General features: G+C 41.1%; 1 protein-coding gene across 1 annotated transcript; it reads right to left on the bottom strand.

The window, feature by feature from the left end:
• Nucleotides 1-12,835: 12,835 nt before the first annotated feature.
• LOC134089710 (hemicentin-2-like) lies at nucleotides 12,836-23,574 on the bottom strand. Its single transcript, XM_062544155.1, has 14 exons — nucleotides 23,250-23,574; nucleotides 21,571-21,825; nucleotides 21,103-21,372; nucleotides 20,663-20,759; nucleotides 20,250-20,280; nucleotides 19,833-19,916; nucleotides 17,057-17,079; nucleotides 16,930-16,970; nucleotides 16,674-16,775; nucleotides 15,217-15,384; nucleotides 14,178-14,428; nucleotides 13,675-13,846; nucleotides 13,351-13,442; nucleotides 12,836-12,847 (listed from the first exon to the last, which is right to left on the bottom strand). Exons 1-14 carry the CDS (start codon nucleotides 23,572-23,574, stop codon nucleotides 12,836-12,838), a joined length of 1,923 nt encoding a protein of 640 aa, XP_062400139.1.
• Between the last annotated feature and the right edge of the window lie 1,636 nt (nucleotides 23,575-25,210).

Here is a 25,210-nt window from a genome sequence, read left to right as displayed (position 1 = left end):
TCCGGTAATGTCAAATCAGCTAATGGTAGTTATGTCATGTTTCAGTATATTTGAACATCTTACAATGGAACAATGATATGAATAACTTACATTGATAGTTTCATACTCTGAGGAGCTTGCGGCCTTGAGATCTAGGGCTGTGTATGTTGCATCACCAGGTTGGGACCCCTGGAAATTGAAGAGCAGACAAGGAATATATTTATTAGTGCTGAATTACTTTTGCACATGTTTTATTTTTTTTTCAAACAGCTGAATTTTAGGTTTGATTGTTTTCATTGCTGTGGCCCTATTGCCACACATGCATGCACTTACTGCCCAGAAACCATTTGGTTCAAATGTACACCAAATAAAACCAACCTATTGATGTGATACAAACATCAGCAGTTACAAATCAATTCAGGCCGATGTATTCATTTTTAAGGCGATTTGAGAATACAGGGCACATGATTGAAAATAAATCGTAAATTAATCGTAATTTACGAAAATAAGTTGTAAATTACCTCTCTCTCCAAAGTACATCTTAATAGCCATCTACAACAGAAAGGAAATACAAGTTGAAGACTTGGAACACACTTGGACTGGTACTGTAATTTCCCAACTATTTCTCGATTATTAACTTATAAATGCAAAATGTCTTCAGTTAGGTAAATACACAGGGGCAGTGGTTTTGTTTCTTTTACCTGGCATAAAACACTGTTCTGTGGCTAATACACAGGAAATTATTATAAAAGAAAAACTATATGGCATGCACTTTTTTCTATCTTAGATATTTATATTTCATTATGAATAAATTCTGTAATTAAGCATATATTGCTATGGTAATTATTTGATCATAGGTAGTCAACCTTATCCATTTTTGCTATGTACAGCACAATCAGGAGTGGCATATTACTTTTATACAATTGTTCTACTACTAACTAATCAAATTTAAAGATGCCAAATTGTGTTTCCTACTGTTTATTTGATTTCTGTTATATTTATCCTGAATATATTTTAGGTATAAATATAAACATTTATTTCACTAGTCAGTCTATAGCTTCTCTTTGATTGGGTGCTGATGGGTAAGATAGACCTCTTCACTTTGTAGGCGATGATGAGGCCAATCAGAAAGACAGCAGCCAGGGTCCCCACTAGCCCCCCCACAGCAACCAGGATCAGCCACATTCTGCCTGGAGGGAGGGGGGTTATCAAAGAAGAGCAGTAGTGAACAGCAAGGAGCATCCACCCTGCACTGAGCACCTCCATTTAACTATGTTCCGAATTGGAAAAACATCACTTTTTTAACAGATGTCACTTTGAACACATTTGGAGATAGTACAAAATAGTGACACACAAACAATTTCAATTGGATGTTATCAAGACAAGGAATAATAATAATTCAATCTAACACATATTACAAATACTATTTATATTCCTAACTCATGGACCTCATATTTGGTGGTTTTGTGCCAGAAAGCTGAAAATAGGGACACATCAATCCAATATGAGAGTGGAAGGATAAAGTGTTCTTACTGGTAACTTCTATGGCCATCATGCTGGAGGTTTCTTGACCAAGTTCATTGGTTGCAGCGCAGTAGTAAAGACCAGCATCCTTTGAGGTGATGCCGGGGAATGTGAGATTCTTGTCTGATCCTACTAGTACAGGTTCAGTCGCAGTCTCTTTAAACCAGGTGTAGTTCTGCACCTGTGGGTGAGCGTCACTGTTGCAGGTCAGAGTCACAGAGCTGCCCTCCACTATTTCACCAGAGAGGCTGATGGAGACAAAGACAGCCTTCGGTGCATCTTGGTGCAAAAACAAAATATAAACAAATGAACAAATTAATAAATAGAGAAATAAGCATACAAATCCACCATTCTCACTTAAAAATCCATGAATGTATTGTGGCAATATATAACCACCCAGAGTGCTAGTATATTATTATCACATTAATATGTTACCAAGGTGTTTATTATGACTGCGGCTAGCGTAGCTAACTCACAGACATAGAAGCACACATACATAAAAGCAAGCACACATTCATACACTTATTTACATACATAAAAGTTGTGGTAGGGGATGGAGTAGGAGATGGAAACAAATTGTCAAGCGTGATTTCTTTTTGCGGAGAGAATGTGCAGGACTGAGTGGTGGTGATATTTTGTACCGCTTTGCAGTTCTATGCAGCATGGTTGGTTGGTGCATGTAGCCTACTCACATCTGACACTGAGAGTCACAGCTGGGGAGAGGTCGTCCTCGTAGCCCTCCACACCACAGGAGTAGCTACCTGCATCCTCACTACTGACTGGGTCCAGGTGCAGTGTGTTGTTGATGATGGTGGTGTTCTTAGTCAGAGGATGGGAGTTCTTGTACCAGACAAAGCTGGCGTTCTGACGCAATGGGCAAGCAGATGTGCATTTTAAAGTGGCATTCTGTCCCTCTGTGATTGTTTTGTTGGTCACAGACACTCTCAACTCTGCAAACAAACAAACCAAACAAACTAGCATATCAATTTGTTTAAGTGTATCTTGCTTACACACTTGCTTCAGAATGTCAATTACTATTAGTGTTACTCTCCACTTTCCATTGTGGATGCTTTACTACCTTGAATGAGCATTAACTTACGAGAATGCCACACCATCCATCATCTTGTACTCATCATTATTTGTATGTTTTTATTTAATTAGTAATAGTATCATTATTATTGTATTACATTATTTCAAAATGTTCCAAATTCCTTTAGGTTCTACACTCGCCTCTGGGCCATTTATGGGTCACTTCCTGGCCTGGGGACCTTTGAGAGGACCTCCCTACCTGAGTTGGATCTGATGCTTCCTTTACAGTAAGGGCCCCAATACTGTACTGGTCCATAGCCGGCCCTGCCAGGATATCCAGTCGGTCCTGGATAACCTCGGGCACCTTTAGGCCCCGTTGGCCCTGGGGGCCCCGGAGGCCCCGGGGGCCCATAAATATCCGGGGGTTTAGGTGAGCAGGTGGGAGCTGGGTCTGGGGCCATTAGCACACACACATTTCAATTCACACGTCCTGCAGCATCCTGCAACATTTACTACTGCAATGTACTGTACAACTGTCAGTCTATATTGCAAATGTACAATTTCAGAAATATGTTTCATATATTATATTTCATACTGTGTGTGTGTTTATATATATACACACACACACACACACATACACATACATTTCAAATCTGTTTCATTTTTATATTTAAATAACCATTCAGTAAACCATTATATGACATACAATTTAAGTGGTCTTAAAGTATGAGTAATTACTGTAGATGAACACTATCCTATTCTTTGTTGAGACAACGGGTTAAATTAATAAGCTTTAGTTGGATTTTGCACTTAACACAAATAATTTGCAAATAGCTCTCCACAATTCTCTACCTGAGGCAGATAGAAGGGGCACCATTAACATGGCAGCTGTCAGCTTGCTGAACATGGCTGAAGAACATCCTGCAAACATCACTCTGGTTCCAGTCTTACAGGCTGAGTGTTGGACACAAGTAACAATGTCTCACTGAGACCTGAAAATCTTTTTACATCTTTAATTCTTGTCAATTTTCTTCAACTCGACAGTGAATTATTTTTGCATCTCATGTAAATTCATTCACAGGATTCACTGGATCAAGGTCAACCTAAGGTTGTGTACAGTATGTTTTTATTATGTTCTCCAAAGTCAAGTAGCCTATAAACAAAATAATGAATAAATAGATAAAATAATACATACTGTATAATAGATTTGTCAATCGTCAGGTACTGTAACCTTTAGAGCCTTCAACACGATAACTTGTTTAATGTCAAATGTGTTATGAGTGCTTACCAGAGAAGAACGGGACTGCTGTGCTGTGGATAAGAAACACAATCACTATCTGCTTAAGTGGACTGCAACATGGTCATATTCACAACCTTGATAAGGATCAGCCTTTCAACACTTCCTATGTCACATTTATGGCTGAAGTTGTAATACTGTCCCTCTCGTATATTTTTTAAAATCACGAAAATAACATGATTTTGTTTTTCAAAATCAAGAAAAATCTTTTGTTGTATTCAAAAAGTTATCTTATAAAGGTAACAAAATTAACAACAACAACATAAATTACAGTCATTATGCTTTTACTGTTTGTTTCCTGATACTGTTAATTGCACATAATATACTATAATATAATGCAATATCCTTTACATGCACTCGTAAGAGAAAATGGCTGAAAGATGATATAGATCACGTGTTTACTTGGTGTTTTTTGTTAAGAGATATTCAAGCACGCATACATTTTATTCTGATGAGTTGCTGATATGAGTTAAGAGTGTGCTTTTGAAACAGATATGTATCTGTTAAGACCAGTTAAGACAAGTTAGCAAAACACTCAAAACAACACGTTTTTACATGCTAAAAAAAGGTGTGACTTACATAAAACAACTTAAACACATTAAAATGAGAGTGACCTTGTCTTGTAATGGTATTACCTTCATTTAATTTATTCTATTTCCAATACAGCAACCAAATAGCCTGACCAGCCAGACCCACATCAAGATGTAGGTTCTGGGAACTCACCGTAGGCAGGGCTCAATCGGACGGGTGGGATTAAACAGTTGTCTTTCAAATTCCCTCTCCACAGCGCTAAACGAATCATCTTCTTGTTTTCAAGTAGCAGGCTGCTTAACGGTCGCAACTTCTGGTCGCATGTCATCATTATGTTAAGCCAGTTCCCAGGTCAAAAGGAGAGTTGCTAGACTGCCCCGGGCAGCAAATTAGATTTGCTGCCGCTAGGGGCGTCTACATTTCTAGGCTAGCAACCAAAGGTATCTCTTGATATACCTGAAAATTGTTACCTGACATTTTAAACTTTGTAGCAAGAAAATAGAGGTTCCATGTATCCTGACAAGTTTAAACATTTAGAAAGACACTAGTAGATTATGGCGTTATTGTGTGACCATAGTTGCAGAGGCAAAACCGCAGGAAAGGCAACAGCAAAGACGAAGAGCCACTCTTCTAGACCAGTCTGAAGTTTTCTGTAGACAGTCTTTTAAGCTGAAATCCTGATTCACAGAGGCACACGTTGCACTCAAGTTCTTACTACATTCTCAACCTATAGCTCACTCAATCTGGTGAGCATTCTGGTGCATATAATGGCTACCGTCTATCCTCTCCTAGATCATTGATCTGATTCCTTCTAAATTTGGTACTAGTCATCTCCAGACCAAGCCTGGTCGTTCCCATACTGCCTTGCGCTGTGATTTCTTTCACGCTGCTAAGGCAGTCTGGAAACTAACGCCCACATTTACGCCGCATGTTGGCGACCAATCACAGAACAGGGGAGAAAGCAAGACCATGATGAGTGTTAGGTATTAAACCGGGTTTGCCTTTTATTATGTTTGTGCCAATGTGGTTACCGTACCCCCATAATGCCCTCGGGGCTGACTTCCTGTATCTTGCCCAGTTCAGTATATTAAGTAAACGAACCAGAACCACATCTTGCCTGTCTTCTCGTTACTAATGTGAACTAAGGTAAATACATGACAATTGGCGACGAGGATGCGTCTGAACTCACGTGTAGTGTTCGTACTTGTAAATAGCCGTTTTGTTTTTCAAGTTATTCGCGTAGTTGATTGTTTTATTACCGAATGAGCAGCACCTCAGCCGATGAAAGCGCGGGGAGCACCGAAAGCTTGGCACGGCTGGTGCCACCGGAGAACAATACCGTCAATACGACACAGGAAAGTTCATCCGTGCCGACCGTGAACAGACAAGTGGTGGAAGGACAACGCGAGGCAAGTCCTTCTACAATGGCTGGTGTTGTGGGCAACATTGGGCCGTTTGATGACACGGTGGAGCAATGGAGCGCCTACACAGAGCGTTTTGAGTTCTTGGTCTTGGCAAATGGAATTAGCGCGGAGAAAAAGGTAGCTACTTTCCTCACAGTAATGGGCGCAAAGACTTTTAATGTTTTCCGCGCTCTGATACAGCCCAAGAAGCCAGGAGAGTTCACATATGACAATATTGTTCAAACACTAAGTGAACATTTCTCGCCCAAGCCGTTGATGATCGCTGAACGTTTCAGATTTTATAAACGTAATCAGGAGGAGGGTGAGACAGTGACTATGTTTGTAGCTGCGCTCAGGAAATTTGCAGAGCACTGTGAATTCACCGAGGACACGCTTAAAGATGCAATTCGCGACCGGCTGGTCTGTGGACTGCGCAGCGAAGCTGCACAGAGAAAACTGCTGACTGTGGACAAATTAACTCTGACCAAAGCAATTGAAGTCAGTGTGTCGATGGAATTGGCTGCCAAAGAGGCACAGCAGCTGAGTGCATCCACGGCTAAAGTGCTGAAGATTGCTGGTGCAGAGGACAGCTCGCCAACGAGGCCATGCTATCGCTGTGGCCAACCGGGGCATTCGGCAGCAGAGTGCTGGTGTAAAGACTTGGACTGCCATGCCTGTGGAAAAAAAGGTCACGTTGAAAAGGCCTGTCGTGGCAAGAAAAAGGGGACTCAGTCTACACAGAAAAACACTTACAAATACAAGAGAGCTGCTACACCTAAGAAAAAAGTACATGTGATGGAAAAGGAAAATAGTGCCAGCGAATCCACTGATGATGAATTGCCCCTCCACATTCTTTCGCTGCCTGGAGGGTCTGACAGCTACTGGACAACACCCTTTCTGGAGGGTAATCCGGTGCGGATGGAAATTGACACTGGGGCAGCAGTATCACTGGTTTCAGAGACAGTGTATAAAGAACACTTACACCACTTACCAATCCAACGAGCTCGAGTGGTGCTGAAGACCTACACTGGGGAGACAGTGGCGGTCAAAGGCCTGGTCAAGGTCAAGGTGGAGCTAAATGGACAATGTGTAAAGCTTCCCTTATATGTTGTTCGAGGCAATTACCCGTCCCTGCTAGGCCGTGCATGGATGGATAAAGTGCGGATTGACTGGCCTACCGTCCGCATGCTGAGTCAAGGGGAAACAGCTCTGGAAGCTGTCTTAAAGAGACACGGCGAACTCTTCACGGATGGACTCGGGCACATGAAAGGTATCACTGCAAAGCTGACCATAAAACCAGGCAGCACTCCCCGATTCATTAAGGCAAGGCCAGTCCCGTACGCACTGCGTCCAAAAGTTGAAAAAGAGCTGGACAATCTGGTGAATAGCGGGGTGCTCAAGCCTGTGGCTATCAGTGACTGGGCTACCCCAATCGTGCCCGTCCTTAAGAAAAATGGTAGCCTACGAATATGCGGCGATTTCAAAGTGACTGTTAACCCAGCCTTGCAAAATGAACACTACCCACTGCCCCTCATCGAAGACCTGTTCGCGGGTCTAGCAAATGGCAAACAGTTCAGTAAAATTGACCTGAACCAGGCTTACCTACAGATGCCTGTAGACCCCGAGTCCAAAGAGCTACTGACAGTCAGCACGCACAAGGGCCTTTTTCGGTACCGCCGTTTAGCCTTTGGGATCACATCGGCCCCTGCACTTTTCCAAAAGGCAATGGATCAGATTCTGGCGGGGCTTCCGGGGGTGCAGTGCTACTTGGACGATATCCTCATAACAGGGAGGGACAACGCCGACCACCTCCACAACCTGGACATGACACTACAGAGGCTGAGGGAATATGGACTGAAAGTTCGAAAGGAAAAATGTGAGTTTTTCCAGTCCTCCATTGAATATCTAGGTCATGTGATTGACGGCAAGGGTCTACACAAGGCCCCCTCCAAGACCAAAGCCATTTTGGAAGCCCCAGCACCACAAAATGTCAACCAGCTACGCTCTTACCTGGGGCTCCTGAACTACTATGGCCGGTTCATTCCCAATCTCTCCACCTTATTGAAGCCCCTCCACGAGCTGCTGAGGCAAGGTAAGAAACGGGAGTGGTCAGAGACTTGCCAATTAGCTTTCGCCAGCTCAAAGAAAGCCCTGCTAAACTCAGAGGTGCTGACCCACTTCGACCCAGCACTATCACTACAGTTAGCATGTGACGCGTCCCCCTATGGGGTTGGCGCAGTTGTCTCACACATCATGCCGGACGGCACAGACAAACCCATTGCTTTCGCCTCTAAGACCCTCAACAAGGCTGAATGTAACTATGCGCAGATCGAGCGGGAGGCTCTCAGCATCGTGTTCGGGATTAGAAAATTCCATCAGTACCTTTTCGGAAGGAGATTTACGCTGCTGACCGACCACAAACCGCTAACAGCCTTGCTGGGACCACATGCGGGCATTCCACCGTTGGCCGCAAGCAGAATGCAGAGATGGGCCCTGCTGCTCTCAGGCCATGACTACGACATAAAGTACCGGCGATCGGAACTACACGGTAATGCGGATGGCCTCTCCCGCCTACCGCTCCCTGTGGCGAGGCCAATGACACGACAAAATGACATATTCTACTTCCAGCAGGTGAGCGACACCCCTGTCACCGCAAAACAAGTGAGACATGCCACACGGAACGACCCTGTGTTATCGGCAGTAATGGAGGCCATCACGAAAGGCAGGAGAATCTCAAACACAGCTGACAGCAAACCATACTTGGCCAGGCAACAAGAACTTTCTGTACAGTCTGGTTGTCTGCTGTGGGGCAGAAGGGTCGTCATACCCCCCTCTCTGCAGAGCCCCATGCTGAAACAACTCCACGTCGGACACTGTGGCATAGTGCGCATGAAGGAGCTGGCTCGCAGCTATTTCTGGTGGCCGGGGCTAGACAAGCAGATTGAGGACAATGCGGGCCGTTGCACCACCTGCCAGCCCGGGCGAAACGCACCACAACCAGCGCCAGTCCACCCATGGGAATGGCCGGCGGAGCCGTGGCAGCGTATACACATTGACTTTGCTGGGCCATTCGAGGACAGAATGTTTTTGGTGGTGGTGGACGCGCACAGCAAATGGCCAGATGTGGCCATCATGAGGTCTACAACCACCGGGAAAACCATAGAGCGACTGGAGGAAATGTTCAGTCGGTACGGAATACCAGAACAGCTGGTGAGTGACAAAGGGCCCCAGCTTGTCTCCGAAGAGATGGAGGCTTTCCTCAAAATGAATGGAATTCAACATATTAAGTCAGCACCCTACCACCCGTCCACAAATGGACTGGCTGAGAGATTTGTGCAAACCTTAAAGCACAGCCTCAAGGCATCCGTGTCCCAAGGCTCCCTTCATCAGCGACTGCACAGTTTCCTGCTGACTTACAGGAACACACCACACAGCACCACTAAAGCGTCTCCTGCTGAGCTCCTCCTAAAAAGAGCGCTGCGCACCCAACTGGACTGCATACGCCCTCCGTCCAGGGGCCAAATTGTTCAGAGCAGTCAACAAGAGCAGAGCCGACGTAGGTCAGGCACACCACGGTCTTTTCACATAGGAGACCCTGTCCTAGCTCGCAATTACCTAAGGGGGCCCAGGTGGGTGCCAGCAGTGATAGTGGCCATTACTGGTCCGCTGTCATACCAAGTACGCACAAACAATGATGCTGTGTGGCGTCGTCACACTGACCAACTGTTGGCCCGCAAGGGCCCCGCTTCGGAGCCAATGGGCTCTCCTGCACCCGACATCATCGGCCAGACAGACCCTGCGGAGGGCCTGGCTGCCTCGGACACCCTGCCGGCTACACTTCAGGAGGACAACGCTACGGATCAGGTCCCCGAGCCCCCACAGACAGCGGAAGCAGCGCCGCCGCCGCCGCCGCCGTCGTCTCCGCCGTCTCCGGTGAACCACCATTCTCACCGGTACCCCACGCGCGAGCGACGGCATCCTGACCGTCTGGACTTGTAGCTGCTTCCTCGCTGACGGTATGTCATATCCTTTTTTGTTAAAAACGTATGGGTTGTGTTATACATTATAGGTTAACTTATCTTTGTCTTTGGGGGGCTAATCTTACAGAATATGGGGGGAGGAAATGTTAGGTATTAAACCGGGTTTGCCTTTTATTATGTTTGTGCCAATGTGGTTACCGTACCCCCATAATGCCCTCGGGGCTGACTTCCTGTATCTTGCCCAGTTCATTATATTAAGTAAACGAACCAGAACCACATCTTGCCTGTCTCCTCGTTATTAATGTGAACTAAGGTAAATACATGACAATGAGCAATGCACAGACACATCTGATAGACATCCCAATCCCAGCCCAATGAACCTGGTTGGCGTTTTCTGATTTTTTTAATTGTCTCTTTGTTTCAAAGAAGCATTAATCAACTTTTGGGGCATGGCCTGTAATGCTGTGTTGTACTGTAGTACTCGAGTCCAGGACTCAGAGTCATTAGCTAAATTTAGAGACTCGTGACTTGACTTGGACTTGAGCACTGAATGACTCGGACTTGGACTCGGACTCATACATTCAAAGCAGTCAGACTTGAAAATTGAGATAAAGACTCGACTTAGCCCATGAGTTTTGTGTTTACAGTTTGCTTACCATTCATTCCTGCAGACGCCCCTGTATGAAAGTTCGTAGCGGCCGCCATTAGGACTTTTTTAGTTTTTAGTTTAAAACCTTATAGGCTATGCTAACTTTAGTGCGGAACTTGGACGCGACTTGACCAAAATGTACTCGACTTGAATCAATAGTGACTCGACTCGGACTTGACTCGGATGAGTAGTGGACTCGACTCTAATTTTTTTTTTAATGACTTGGACTTGACTGGGACTCGGACACTGGAGACTCAAACCTGGACTCGGACTTGAGGTATAGTGACTTGACTACAACATAATGTATCTTGTAAAAATCCCATTCTAGTATTCAAACTTGGCACCCACAATGAAACACACCGAATTTCGTAAAATTCTGTCCATAGGGGGCACTACAGCCCACACCTTCAACCTGCTGAGGGGCACTTCATGCCACCTTGCTTGGATCCTGATTTAGACCTATGAAGTTAGCCTACGGGAAAGCTGCCATCTTTGTGATCCGGTGTCTGGCGGTTTTCCAATGGGAAAACAACATGGAGATTTTGATCGCACCTGTTAAACTCTCGCTGGGACGAAAAAGTCTGAAATGCAGACGTTTTCCTGAGCACACATTTGTCCTCTGCCTGAGTGATGTGATCTCCAGTACATGAAAGCATGCAGCACACTTTGATTTTTGCTACCCCAGAGCTAACTTGAGATGCAACTTGCCATTTCCTTTGAAAAGCTTACAAATGTTTTTTCACAGTTGTGAAATATTGAAGAAGACAAATGGATTTGCCGACAATGTTTTATTTGGTATGTTGCTCAGTACAAACAAACAAAACCATGAAAGTTTTCAGTTTAAGTGTGTTTACTAGTGGCAAAAACAATCAAAGTTTTTCCATTATCACATTATAATTTGCTATAACAGGCAAGGGTAACACAGTTAGGGCTATACAGTATCCAAAGTGGTTAGGCTACCATTTTTTCGCCCTCGACTTATGATTTCCTCGACATATATTCTAATGTAATTAACAAGGTAACTACTGTAAGTAAGTATTTAATTTGAATGCAACACAAAGCTTTCTACAAACAAACATCATGACATAAAAAAAAGAAATTAACAATTAATAATAGTAATGAAATAGGTGACTGTTGTGAACTGTCTTGTAATTTCAATACAATAATGTACATTGATTTCTTCAGCTACTGTATGACAGTTATTATGCTATTAATATGGTTTTGTTTCTTTTTACCTTGCATAAAACTGTCTTGGGGCTTAAACACAATGCGGTTAATACACAGGAAATGAATGTACACCTGTAGGAAATGACATTCTATTTTACAGTTCAAAATGTACTTTTTTCAATCATCCATAACTGTAAAAACATCATAGGGCTGACATAAAAATTAAGTGTTCAGATGAAAAAACATCAATCAAATAATTTTGCTTCAAAATCCACTAAATACCACTCTCTTGTCTCTTCTTGGTCTGAAATATCGATTTGCAAAAGCCTACAGAATCCTGATGAAAGCTCATTTAAAAGATTATGATTTGTTTGGGCAACAGTAGAACAGTTGGAGAAAGCTGAACATGTGAAGAAGAATTCACTGGCTTTTGTTTGTATGGTGTGGGTTTCTCACTTTCTGAAAAAACAAAACAAAACAAAAAAACACTACAAGTTCAGTTCAATTCAGTTGTGTTTGTTTGCATTCAGCACATTCACCAGTTCTTAAACAGGCAACGTCAATAAAGATCTGTCACTGCATCCAGTTGAGAGACAGAAAAGCCTGTAAGCATTTTATTGGTCATCTGGCATATCAGCTGACGTTTACTGTGGCATTTGCTGTTGCTAATACCGACAGAGACATTGTTGAGATCCTTAGTTTGATGTCTTAAAACACCAAGATCTGTGTATATTTGAGTGTGTACATGTGCATTGCTCAAGTGAAGAAAATATATCAGTATCAGTCAATCCTATGCATGCCATGTTTCAGACACTTGTAATGCTATTGTATTTGACAGCTTATTGTACCTTAAAATGGAAATGTGTAACTTACAGTGAGAGTTTCATACTCTGATGAGCTTGTGGCCTTGGGATCTAGGGCTGTGTAGGTAGCATCTTTATCATCCGGTTGGGACCCCTGAACAAGTTACCAAGGAGCAGACACCAAATATTCATTAGTGCTTAATTACTGATTTTACTTTTGCACACATGCTCGTTATCAAAAAGGTTGGATTTACTCATTGTGTCATGGTTGCCGTGTTGCTACACATGCATGCATGTATTGCCCATAAAACATTTTGGTTCAACTTGAAATAAAATCAACCTGTTTAGGTGATATAAGTAATAGCTGCAGATAAATCCAAGCTGATATATTCATTGTTAAATCAATTTGAGAGAATAAAGGGTATATGCATGAAAATGATGAGCTAGAAGTTACCTTTCTCTCTAAAGCATCTTTAAAAGGCCATCTACAAAAGGAAATAGTTGAAGACTATTAGAACACACTTAGAAAACTGTTTGTTTGCAAGATAACACAAAAAAGTTATGGATGGATTTCAAATGAAATTTTCAAAAAAGGTCTGAAATGACCTAATCGGAAGAAACGATTATATTTGAGAGTGATCTGTATCACCGTCTTAATCCAAGTTGCGGTTATATTTTCACGTGGCGGAGGTCTGTGCTCTGGGAGTGCTTTTCTAGTTTTTGTTGAATTACGAAAATATACTATGTATAGCTGTGGCTGTGACTCGATTACAGACAGCGACAGTCATTGATCTACTATGAAAACATCAAGTGTGCCATATTGCTTTTAATAGTTCTAGTACTAGACGTCAAATTGTGTTGAATTTTCACTTTCTGTTTACTTTCATTTTTGTTAATTCATCTTTGTATAAATATAAACATTTATTTCACTAGTCAGCGTATAGCTTCTCTTTGATTGGGTGCTGATGGGTGAGATGGACCTCTTCACTTTGTAGGCGATGATGAGGGCAATCAGAAAGACAGCAGCAGCAGCAGCCAGGGTCCCCAGCAGCAGTGCAACCAGGATCAGCCACATTCGACCTGAAGACAGATGTCACTTTTAACACATTTAGAGCAAGTGCAAAATAGTGACACACAAACTATTTCATGAACGTTGTCAAGACAAGGAATAGCAATAATTCAATCTGACACGTATTACAAATACAATTTATATTCACACACAACTCCTGGATTCCATGGAACTCATATTTAGTGATTAAAATCAGGACACATGTCAGTCCAATGTGAGAGTGATGGGATAAAATGTTCTTACTGGTAACTTCTATGGCCATCATGCTGGAGGTTTCTTGACCAAGTTCATTGGTTGCAGCGCAGTAGTAAAGACCAGCATCCTTTGAGGTGATGCCGGGGAATGTGTGATTCTTGTCTGATCCTACTAGTACAGGTTCAGTCGCAGTCTTTTTAAACCAGGTGTAGTTCTGCACCTGTGGGTGGGCGTCACTGTTGCAGGTCAGAGTCACAGAGCTGCCCTCCACTATTTCACCAGAGGGGCTGATGGAGACAAAGACAGCCCTCGGTGCATCTTGGTGCATAAAGAAAAAAACATGAACAAATGAATAAATAAAGTAAATGAATACTGTAAATGAGCAAATCCTACATTCTCAGCTAAAAACCTATTGTATATTACTACAATACATCAGTGTATTGTAGTAATATAGTAACCATCCAGAGTGTTAGTATATTATCACAATAATATGTTACCAAGGTATTTATTCTATGCAGCATTGATGATTGATGCATGTACTCACATCTGACTCTGAGAGTCACAGCTGGGGAGAGGTCGTCCTCGTAGCCCTCCACACCGCAGGAGTAGCTACCTGCATCCTCACTACCGACTGGGTCCAGGTGCAGTGTGTTGTTGATGATGGTGGTGTTCTTAGTCAGAGGATGGGAGTTCTTGTACCAGACAAAGCTGGCGTTCTGATGAAGGGGGCATGCAGACGTGCATTTTAAAGTGGCATTCTGTCCCTCCGTGATTGTTTTGTTGGTCACAGACACTGTCAACTCTGCAAACAAACAAAATAAATAACCATACAAACTATATTCATTCGTGCAAATGTATCCACATGCACCTGCTTCAGAATGTCAATTACTACTCTCCACTTTCCATTGTGGATGCTTTACCACCTCAAATGAGCATCAGTTTACGCGAACGACACATCATCCATCATCTTGTACTCAGCATTACTGTACTTTTTAGCTGGTTTCATTCTCATTGAGCTCAATGCAATTCAAACCAGCTAGGCTAACTGAAATAAAACCATGCCAATCTCTTGGTATGGTGAAGGGTATGTGTCGATGTGTTATTTTAATTCCAAAGGCCATGGGGACTTTATCAGGGCGCATGTCCTGGATACATGAAATAACTGGCATTTAAAAAATAAAACAAATAAAAATCTACTAGCCTCTATGGGAATTTTAACTCATACTGTAGGTTAACATAGACGTTCCAGTGCTTATAACCCCTGTATTTTAAGGAAAACATTTATTTATTTTCGATAGCCTACATTATTCATTCACACACACAAAAAAATGATGTCCTTAAAGGGTGAACATTTCCTCATTTTTTTAATTTTATTTTTTCATTTAAAGCATTAAGATCAATTTCCAAAAGACAATTTTATATGGTCAACTTTAGCTTGTGTTCCAATACTTTTGGAGTTGACTGTAGTTATGATTATTATCATTATTGCATTTCAAAATGCTCCAAATTCTCTAAATGCAGAACTTTTAGGTTCTACACCTTCACAGCAGTTTATGGGTCTCTTCTTAACCTTTGAGAGGACCTCCCTACCTGAGTTGAATCTGATGCTTCTTTCACAGTAAGGGCCCCAGTACTGGACTTGTCCATACCCATCAGCACCAGGAGCACCAGCAAGACCAGCACGACCACGCTCACCACGAGCACCAGGAGGACCACGAGGACCAGGAGGCCCCGGGAGGGCCTTGGGGCAAGCTAGATCTGGGGGTATTAATAGATAGATAGATAGATAGATAGAGTCTTTATTGTCCTATAAAGGATATTCTTCTTCACACATGTCATTTCATCCATAAAAGATAGCAGCATTTGATGATAACATATGGTAATAATAACATATAACATATAACATATAACTTATAATATGACACCCACCATACCATACACACCCTATACCATACCATACCCCCACCCCTCTAGTTCCCCTCCCTCATCAACACAGTGCAATCACAAGTGGACAGTGCAGACAACATAACCACAAAAGAATGGAGGGGATGGATTATTGTCACCGGAGTTGGTTAAGTGCAGTGATGGCTGAAGGTACAAAACTTTTCTTAAAGTGTACATTTCAATTCATACCTGCAACATTTACTACTGTAAACTGTTGTTAAATTACTATTAATTTGATTAATTTGAAAGTTTTTTTTTTTTTTAATTTGTATTATTTAATGCAACACTAAAGCACGTTTCGTCTGTTGCATGCAACATTTGCAAACAATGATGACCACAGACAAGATAGAGTATGTTGCATGATTATATGAGAGTATATGGTGTATTGCGACATCAAAGCAAGTAAAATTTGTAGTTATGTCTCATTCCATCGAAATGCAGATCCGCTACGCAATCTGGTAAACTTACATAGAGCGGTTATAGCCAACAGAGGGCTGTGAATGCAGACTCTGTTACGAGTTGATGAACCACTGAAATTATTTTGGAAACATTATTTTAATGTACTAAACACTCATTCGTGTTGCTTTAAATGACCCATCAGTTAAACATATTACATGCAATATAAATGGTCTGTGAAAGTATGGTTAATTATTCAAGATGAACACTATCCTATTCTTTGTTGAGACGAAGGGATAACTAAGCTTTATTTGGATTTTGCACTTTACAGAAATTAGGGCCCTTCATTTGCAAATAATCAGGCAGTGGAAACTTCAGTCAGGGATCCACCTTCCCAGAGACTGCATTTTAGGCTTGCAGAGTTCTGGTAAAATGATGCATTTCAATTTCACTTGTGTTTGATGTTTTCAGATATTGAAGTGTTCTAAAGACAATATTGGAGCAATAAACTCTAAGATGTGAAATAGATGCCAAAAAAAGCCCTCTAGTCCTCTGTGCATGTCATTTTCTTTATGATGTTAAATATGAATCCACAGGGGTATTATTTACCTAAAAAGATCTACCCGCCCCAAATAAATAAATACATATGAATGCACACATATAACATGTGATCACATTTTTAGAGTGAGCTATCCACAATTCTCTACCTGAGGCAGATAGAAGGGATACCATTAACATGGCTGCAGTCAACTTGGTGAACATGGCAGAAGAGCCTCCTGCAAACATCACTCTGGTTCCAGTCTTACAGGCTGAGTGTTGGACACAAGTAACAATACATCTTTAACTGAGAGACCTGAAAATCATTTTACATCTTTAATTCTTGTCAATTTCTTCAACTCGTCAGTGAAGTAAATTTTCCATCTCAAGTAAAATTCACAGGATTCACTGGATCAAGGTTGTTACCGTATGTTCTTACTATGTTCTCCAAAGTCAAATATGTAGGCCTATAAGCATAAAAGAATACAGAAATACTTTTACTTTTCAAGCCTTCAACACAATTAGTTATTTAGTGTCAAATATGTGTGCTTACCAGAGAAGAACGTGACTGCTGTGCTGTAAATGAGAATCACAATCACTATCTGCTTAAGTGGTCTGCAACACAGGCATATTCACAAGTGTGATAAGGCACACACTTCCTTCGAATGCTTCCTCTGTCACATTTATGGCTGAAGTTGCGATACTTTCTCTCATACATTTTGTAATATCATGAAAATAATATGATTTTGTTATTCAAAATCAAGAAAATCTTCATGTTTACTGGAAACAGCATCTGTATATTGACTCCAGTTTTAACAAGTTTGCACAACATTGTAAATTCAAAACAACACACTTTTACAATAACATGCTAGGTGTGACTATTTATGACTATTTGATCTTGAGCCAAATAATAGTTAACATGATGCATCTTCACCTTACATAATCACAATTTGTTAAATGGAAGACTTTTCCAACGTTGGAGCATGAAAATAGAAATTCCATGTATCCTGAAAAGGAAACATGTATATTGTGTGTAGCAAAGACGAAGAGCTGCTCCGCTAGGCCAGTCATTAGCTCTCAGATGAGACGTTAAGACGAGGGCCTGACTGAGTGAGGTCATAAAAGATTCCAAGACCAGTGTCACTACATACCCAACCTGGCCCATTCGACGTCCCCTAATCATCCCCAGTGTGATTGGCTCATTTATTAATGCCCTCATACTCTGGTGCATAATGGCGGCCGTAGGCTACTACACCGAGGTCAGTGCCAGACATCTGTGGTGGTTACAGTAATTTCCCGCATATGGTGCTGTGTCCACCAAACGCGTTTTTTACAGCCAGAGCGCCCTCAACCTCCTTTTCTCGGCGCTTCGATAAGTGTTTATTGTTGCTAAGTTGGCCTTTGATTGCAACGTGTTGTTAAGTAGGGGTCCAAGCAGAGAACTCACTACCATTTCCGTCATGCACATTTTCCCACCATTTACAAAAAACTCAAAATGAAACTTAAACCTTAATCTTCTATGTTTGGCTGTAACCCTCGAATAGCCTGCCTTATTGCTGAGATCCAGTTGGCTGATAACAGTGCTTATGATTATAAAAGAAAATGTGTATTATTTGATTGTCATCTACAGCTTGCCGTAGTGATGCAGAGTTGAACAAGCTTGGAGGTGTCATGATCCCTCAAGGTGGTGTGCTGCCTAACATGCAGAAAGCATGTTACTGTTGTTTTTCTTTTCAAAGTGGTTATTAGTGGTGAGGACAAAGAAAGTTGAAACAACCAATTTAACTATAAAGCTTCCTTTCAAACAGCTTGTAAGCCTAAATGTTTTTTTTTTTTCACTCAACAGTTTTGAAATGTTTATAAAGACAAGTGGATTTGCCAAAAATATTTTATTTGGTCTGTAATTGCTCAGTACAAGCACAAACAAAAACCAAGAAAGCTTTCAGTTTAAGCTTGTTGCGTTTACTAGGGCCAAAAACAATACAAATTGGTCCAGTATTACATTATAAATTGCTATAATAGGCAAGGGCGAAACAGTTGTAGGCTATACAGTACAATCCAGGCTATACCGTACAATCCAAAGTGGTTACCCTTTTTTGCCATTTTTTTTTTTTACTATTTTATAATGTTCTTATGCTTAGAGTGCAACACAAAGCGTTCTACAAACAAACATCATGACATACAGTAACAAAAAAATGAACAATGAACGATACTAATGAAATAGCTCAATGGTGTTTTAAGTGCCCAATGTTGTCTTCCAGGCAAAGCTACCATCATCGATTTAAAGGCACCTAATCCTAACTCTTACCCTAAACCAAACCCTAATCTTAACCAATGCCTAACCCGGCCTAGGGCCTTCCAGGCAGCACTGCCTTGAAGACAACATTGGGAGCTTAAGACCAAGAAACAATGACATATTGTGAACCATCTGAACTATATAACTTCTGTACAAAATGAACATTCTGTCAGTGATTTTGTCAGTGACAGTGATTCTGTCATGTTTTCCAATAATCCACTGATTTTAAAAACAGCATAGGGAATAAGAATAAGAATTCTAGTTCAGATGAAAAACCCTCTAAACGCTGAACGCTCTCCACATATAGTGTACAGTATGTTAATCAAATCATTTTGCTTCAAAATCCATTGAATACCAATCTTGTCTGAAAAACCTATAGGAGCCTGATAAAAGCTAATTGAAAAAAAAGTGGTCAGACGGATTTAGAGGGCTTTGCATCTAAACTCTTCTAACACTGACATTATAGCTTTTAAGCTAAAAGCTAAAGCTTGTATTCATGTTTTACAAATGTTTGAACTACAGTAATGCACCAACAGACTACACTGTATGCATGCCTTATAGGCAACAGTATTCATAGAAAGCTGAACATACGAAGGAGAATTTACTGGCTTTTGCTTGCATGGCGCGGGTTCACTTTCTGAAAAACAACACTACAAATTCAGTTCAATTCAGTTTTGTTTGTTTACATGGTGCGTTCAGCACATTACAGTTCTTAAACAGGCATCATGAATAAAGACATGTCACTATACGGTTGGTCCAGTGGACAGATTAAAAAAAGCCTGTACACTTTTATTGCTCATCAGCTGACTTTTACTGTGGCATTTGCTGTGGACACCGACAGCGCCATTGGTGAGATCCTTGGTCTGTTGTCTTAAATCATCAAGACCTATGGCTATTTGAGTGTGCATGTGCGTTGCTCAAGTGAAGAAAATATATCAGCATCAGTCAATCCTATGCATGTTTCAGCTCAGACGCTTGAATGCTATTGTAATAGATATGAGATTTTACCGTAAAATGGAAATGTTTAACTTACAGTGAGAGTTTCATACTCTGATGAGCTTGTGGCCTTGGGATCTAGGGCTGTGTATGTAGCATCTTTATCATCCGGTTGGGACCCCTGAGTCACCAAAGAGCAGACACCAAATATATTAATTAGTGCTTAATTGCTGTTTTTTTTTGTTTTTTTTTAACACCTGTTTGTTATCAAAAAGGTACATTTTCATGTCAGGTTGGACTTTTTACTCATTGTGTCATGGTGGCACTGTTGCCACACATGCATGCATGTGTTGCCCAGAAAACATTTGGTTCAAGTCATTAATGAAAACCAACCTATTGAGGTGATATATAATAGCTGCAGATCAATCCAAGCTGATATATTAGTTTTTAAGACAAATTAAGGGAATAGGAAAAGGAATGCTTAAAAAGGGAGCTAGGAGGAGCTAGAAATTACCTTTATCTCTACAGCATTTTTAAATGGCCATCTACAAAAAGGAAACAGTTAAGGATTTAGAACACACTTGGAGTTATACAAGAAAACCTTTAACATGCAGTTCCTTTATCCTAAATGTTTTCTATTTAATTATGAAAATATTCTATGTATGTATACGTGTTGGTAGCTATGGTTTTGACTCAATTATAGACAGTCATGGCTATATCTGCTATAAACAACGATCAAGTGTGCCATATTGCTTTTATACTACGGTTCTGGTACTATTTGGTTTAAAGAAGCCAAATTGTGTTTTTACTGTTTACTTGTATTTGTGTTAATCCTTCCCGAATATATTTTATGTATAAATATAAACATTTATTTCACTAGTCAGTCTATAGCTTCTCTTTGATTGGGTGCTGATGGGTAAGATAGACCTCTTCACTTTGTAGGCGATGATGAGGCCAATCAGAAAGACAGCAGCCAGGGTCCCCACTAGCCCCCCCACAGCAACCAGGATCAGCCACATTCTGCCTGGAGGGAGGGGGGTTATCAAAGAAGAGCAGTAGTGAACAGCAAGGAGCATCCACCCTGCACTGAGCACCTCCATTTAACTATGTTCCGAATTGGAAAAACATCACTTTTTTAACAGATGTCACTTTGAACACATTTGGAGATAGTACAAAACAGTGACACACAAACAATTTCAATTGGATGTTATCAAGACAAGGAATAATAATAATTCAATCTAACACATATTACAAATACTATTTATATTCCTAACTCATGGACCTCATATTTGGTGGTTTTGTGCCAGAAAGCTGAAAATAGGGACACATCAATCCAATATGAGAGTGGAAGGATAAAGTGTTCTTACTGGTAACTTCTATGGCCATCATGCTTGAGATTTCTTGACCAAGTTCATTGGTTGCAGCGCAGTAGTAAAGACCAGCATCCTTTGAGGTGATGCCGGGGAATGTGAGATTGTTGTCTGATCCTACTAGTACAGGTTCAGTCGCAGTCTCTTTAAACCAGGTGTAGTTCTGCACCTGTGGGTGGGCGTCACTGTTGCAGGTCAGAGTCACAGAGCTGCCCTCCACTATTTCACCAGAGAGGCTGATGGAGACAAAGACAGCCTTCGGTGCATCTTGGTGCAAAAAGAAAATATAAACAAATGAACAAATAAATAAATAAGCATACAAATCCTACTTTCTCAGCTAAAAATCCATGAATGTATTGTGGTAATATAGTAACCATCCGGAATGTTAGTATATTATCACAATAATATGTTACCAAGGTGTTTATTCTATGCAGTATTGATGGTTGATGCATGTAGCCTACTCACATCTGACACTGAGAGTCACTGCTGGGGAGAGGTCGTCCTCGTAGCCCTTCACACCACAGGAGTAGCTACCTGCATCCTCACTACCGACTGGGTCCAAGTACAGTGTGGTGTTGATGGTGGTGTTCTTAGTCAGAGGATGGGAGTTCTTGTACCAGACAAAGCTGGCATTCTGATGGAGGGGGCATGCAGACGTGCATTTTAAAGTGACATTCCGTCCTTCCGTGATTGTTTTGTTGGTCACAGACACTGTCAACTCTGCAAACAAACAAACAAAATAAATAACCAAACAGATCAGCATATCAATTTGTGAATATTCTGTCCTCCAGCGTGTGTGTCTATTTTGCACGTGTAGACAGATAGCTAAACAGTCAGTAGTGTTGAATGAAAAACCCAGATATGGAAATAAAGTTCACTCTTTACTCATACAGGAAATACACTGAATCTGTGAAACTAAATACAAAAGTAGGCCTAATATTTATAGGCTAGCCTGTTCCAATACGATCACCTACAACCAGGCTGTCAGAAGTAAACACTGTTGCTAGGATAATTCAGGTGGTTGCTAAGGCAATAGGAATGATTACCAGGGCGTCACTATAATTGGTAGAGATCCCCTATTTTAATTATGTGTTTCCAAACTAAGGCATTGAACTCGACTTACATGATCTGCATACTGGCTTATAAAAAAAGATGTGACAGCGCTTCACGCCGTGAAATCTCTATTTTAATTATGTGTTTTCAAAGGCATTGAATTCAGCTTCATTCAAATATTCCAATGGTACCAATTTTTTGAAAATCGGACATACAGGTCAAAAGTTTCAGCGTTATCGATACGTAAATCCAGCCTGAAAATATCTTCAAACTCTAAGCTTTAATGGTCAAGCGTCTATCAAGACGTGGTGTTAACTAAATAATCAGTGTCACCGTATCTTACTTGAGGTCTAGGAAGTCGATCACCTTGCACCAGGTCATTTAAAATACTCAATGAAGCAAACTTTGATTCAATCTCACGTGTGTCGCTATTGGACTCCGCTATATTTTGACTCCCAAAATGGCGGCGTTAATATCTATATGCTGGTTGTTATGGGAACAGTGAGGAATAGTGACGCGCCCGGAATCCTCAATAATCTTTTTATCTATGAGTTAAGGAGCTGTGATGTCACAATGCCCGAACATTCGGCCCTTCATTTCAATGGGGCCGAAAAACGGGAATAACACCATCGCCAATGGGCAGCCAGAGAGGGTTAAAGCCGCCAAAATGTAGCTGTTGTGAAAAATGTCACTTTCTGTTAAAATCACCTTTTCCTTTGTAAAATTAGAATGGGTGACAATATAGGTAACAATCACCATGTGGGATAGTGATGGAATTGTGCAAGTGCTGAGGTGATCATATGTCTAATATCTTATTCCTGTTTTGTGGAAATGGTGGTGTTAGCTTACTCTCCCTGTGTTACAACTATACTTGGTCTCCCCTACTGGTTAAAAAATGCTATTTACTGTAGTTCACTGCCCTTAGCTAATCCACTGTTTGCTATTTGGGGCTATAACGTATGCCGGTGGTAGTGCTTGATCAACAAAAACAATATCGTCTCCAAGGCTTATTTGATGCTTTCATGCAGAAAAAGAGCCTTAGTTCAATTTTCGCCAGAATTACACTTTAACCTTTGAGAGTACTTCCTAACCTGATTTGGACCTGATGCTTCCTTCACAGTAAGGGCCCCAGTAGGGGACTTGTCCGTAACCATTCGTGCCACAAGCAAAACCTGGAGGACCTGGAGGACCTGGAGGACCTCGAGGACCGTCACGACCTGGGAGACCTGGGAAACCTGGGGCAGCTGGAAAACCAGGAATGCCAGGAGGACCAGGAGTGCCAGGACGACCAGGAATGCCAGGAGGACCAGGAGTGCCAGGAGGATCAGAAGTGCCAGGAGGACCAGGAGTGCCAGGAGGACCAATAGGACCAGGAGGACCCGGAGGCCCAGGAGGCCCTGGGAGGTCTGGGGGCATTAAGACAAACACATTTAAATTCATACCTGCAACATGTACTACTGCAAAATATACAATTGCCTGTCTATCTATTGTAATCTTCACTTTAAGGCGAGACACAGCAGGTGAAAACATCGCTTTTGCATGCACCGGCCAATTTCGCGATTTTGTTTGCTACCTTAGCATGTATTCTTTCACCCTACTACAACAACAAAGTCTGATTTGCACATTTAGGTGTTTATTGCATGACATTTTGTCTACTTGCGCCATATAATTGTCCTAATTTCACCAAAAATATCCTTTCTTAAGTGTCATTTACTACTGCGGCCATGATCCGAGGCATTATGTGTGACACTGTTGGAAGGCCCTGTTTCTCCTGCATGAAGCTATGCAATCCAAATATGGACATTTCCTTTGTATTAGCAACCAATTGCGAAAGTTCAAAGGCAAGTCTAGGCTTAGAGCGGTATCTCAATGGCTGGTTTCGGCTGTTTTCTCAAAACAAGTTTCCTCTCCCACTCTGAGAACGATATCTCCACTTTCTGAAGTACATGAACCAAACGTTCCAGTCTTATACCAAACTATATTTACAAGACTTTTACAGAGGGGTTTGTTGATATATTATTCCTAACCTGATATAGCCTACAGTGTATGATGTTTTATGCTTAAAAACATGGCAAAAACTGATGTTTCAAGGCTATTGACAGTATTCAGATTCAAACAGAAGTAGATATCCATAAATCCCTCTGTCATTTTTCTCCAATCTATTAACACAATGAAAAAAAAAATTGAACCTGGCTTTATCCAAAGTTCAGATTCCATGTTTTAAAATATATGCAAATTAGCACATATTTAATGAGATAATGCCGAATATGCATATTTAAACATTAAATTACAGAAAACGTGTAATATTTTTTTTCCTTATGTTGATGTAGGCTAGTAATCCACTGGGGAAGTTTCATAGTGATATCTGCTACTTAAAAATGTTACCCTATTAACCTGTAGTGTCTCGCCTTAAAGAGACCCTATGCAACTTTTTCATAGTCATAAAATCGCTTAGAAATCGTTGTTTTGCTTGACCAGTTTTATCGAAAACAGTCACATTTCCTTCCGCCCCTAGTGTCCCTATCCGCTATTACAACCTTGCAACTTTCTGATGAACGATCGTCTGCTGTTTACATCTGGAAGTCAGAGACGCGTAAGGAACAAGAAGAACCACGCTTGCTATTTATATTTATATACAGCCTATATAATGTATAAATATACACGCTAAAGCTGTCGGGGAAGCTCTGCAGAGAAATATGCAAGCATAAAATGAGCGAAAACGAAAAAGAAACCAGAGATGAAATCGCCAATCCTGCATTGTTCCTCTTTAATTAATATGAATGATAAATGACCCACCAGTTGAATATAACATGACATGCACTATAAATGGTCTGTGAAAATTTAGTTAAAGGAACCGTATGTAAGAAATGTATTTCAAATGAATCATAAAATGGCTCTGATATGTCACTAGACATTAAGAAATCATGCTCATTTCAAATACTTATATAACTGACAACAGTAGTTTGGCCAGGATATTATGGAGTGATTTTTGTCTCAATGTTGTTTGTATACGCATGCACCATGATCCACACGAATGATATTATTTGCAAGC

This window comes from Sardina pilchardus, chromosome 8 (assembly GCF_963854185.1).
Source record: "Sardina pilchardus chromosome 8, fSarPil1.1, whole genome shotgun sequence".
Taxonomy (NCBI): domain Eukaryota; kingdom Metazoa; phylum Chordata; class Actinopteri; order Clupeiformes; family Clupeidae; genus Sardina; species Sardina pilchardus.
This window is presented reverse-complemented; position numbering and strand designations above follow the sequence as displayed.

Bases quoted from the DNA above. Each gene is read 5' to 3' on its own strand.
- LOC134089710 (XM_062544155.1), bottom strand. From the start codon at position 23,574: ATGCCCCCAGACCTCCCAGGGCCTCCTGGGCCTCCGGGTCCTCCTGGT. The intron at 20,760-21,102 runs GTAAGAACACTT...CCCTCCCTCCAG, and splicing joins GATGGCCATAGAAGTTACCA to GCAGAATGTGGCTGATCCTG. The intron at 19,917-20,249 runs GTAATTTCTAGC...TTGGTGACTCAG, and splicing joins AAAATGCTGTAGAGATAAAG to GGGTCCCAACCGGATGATAA.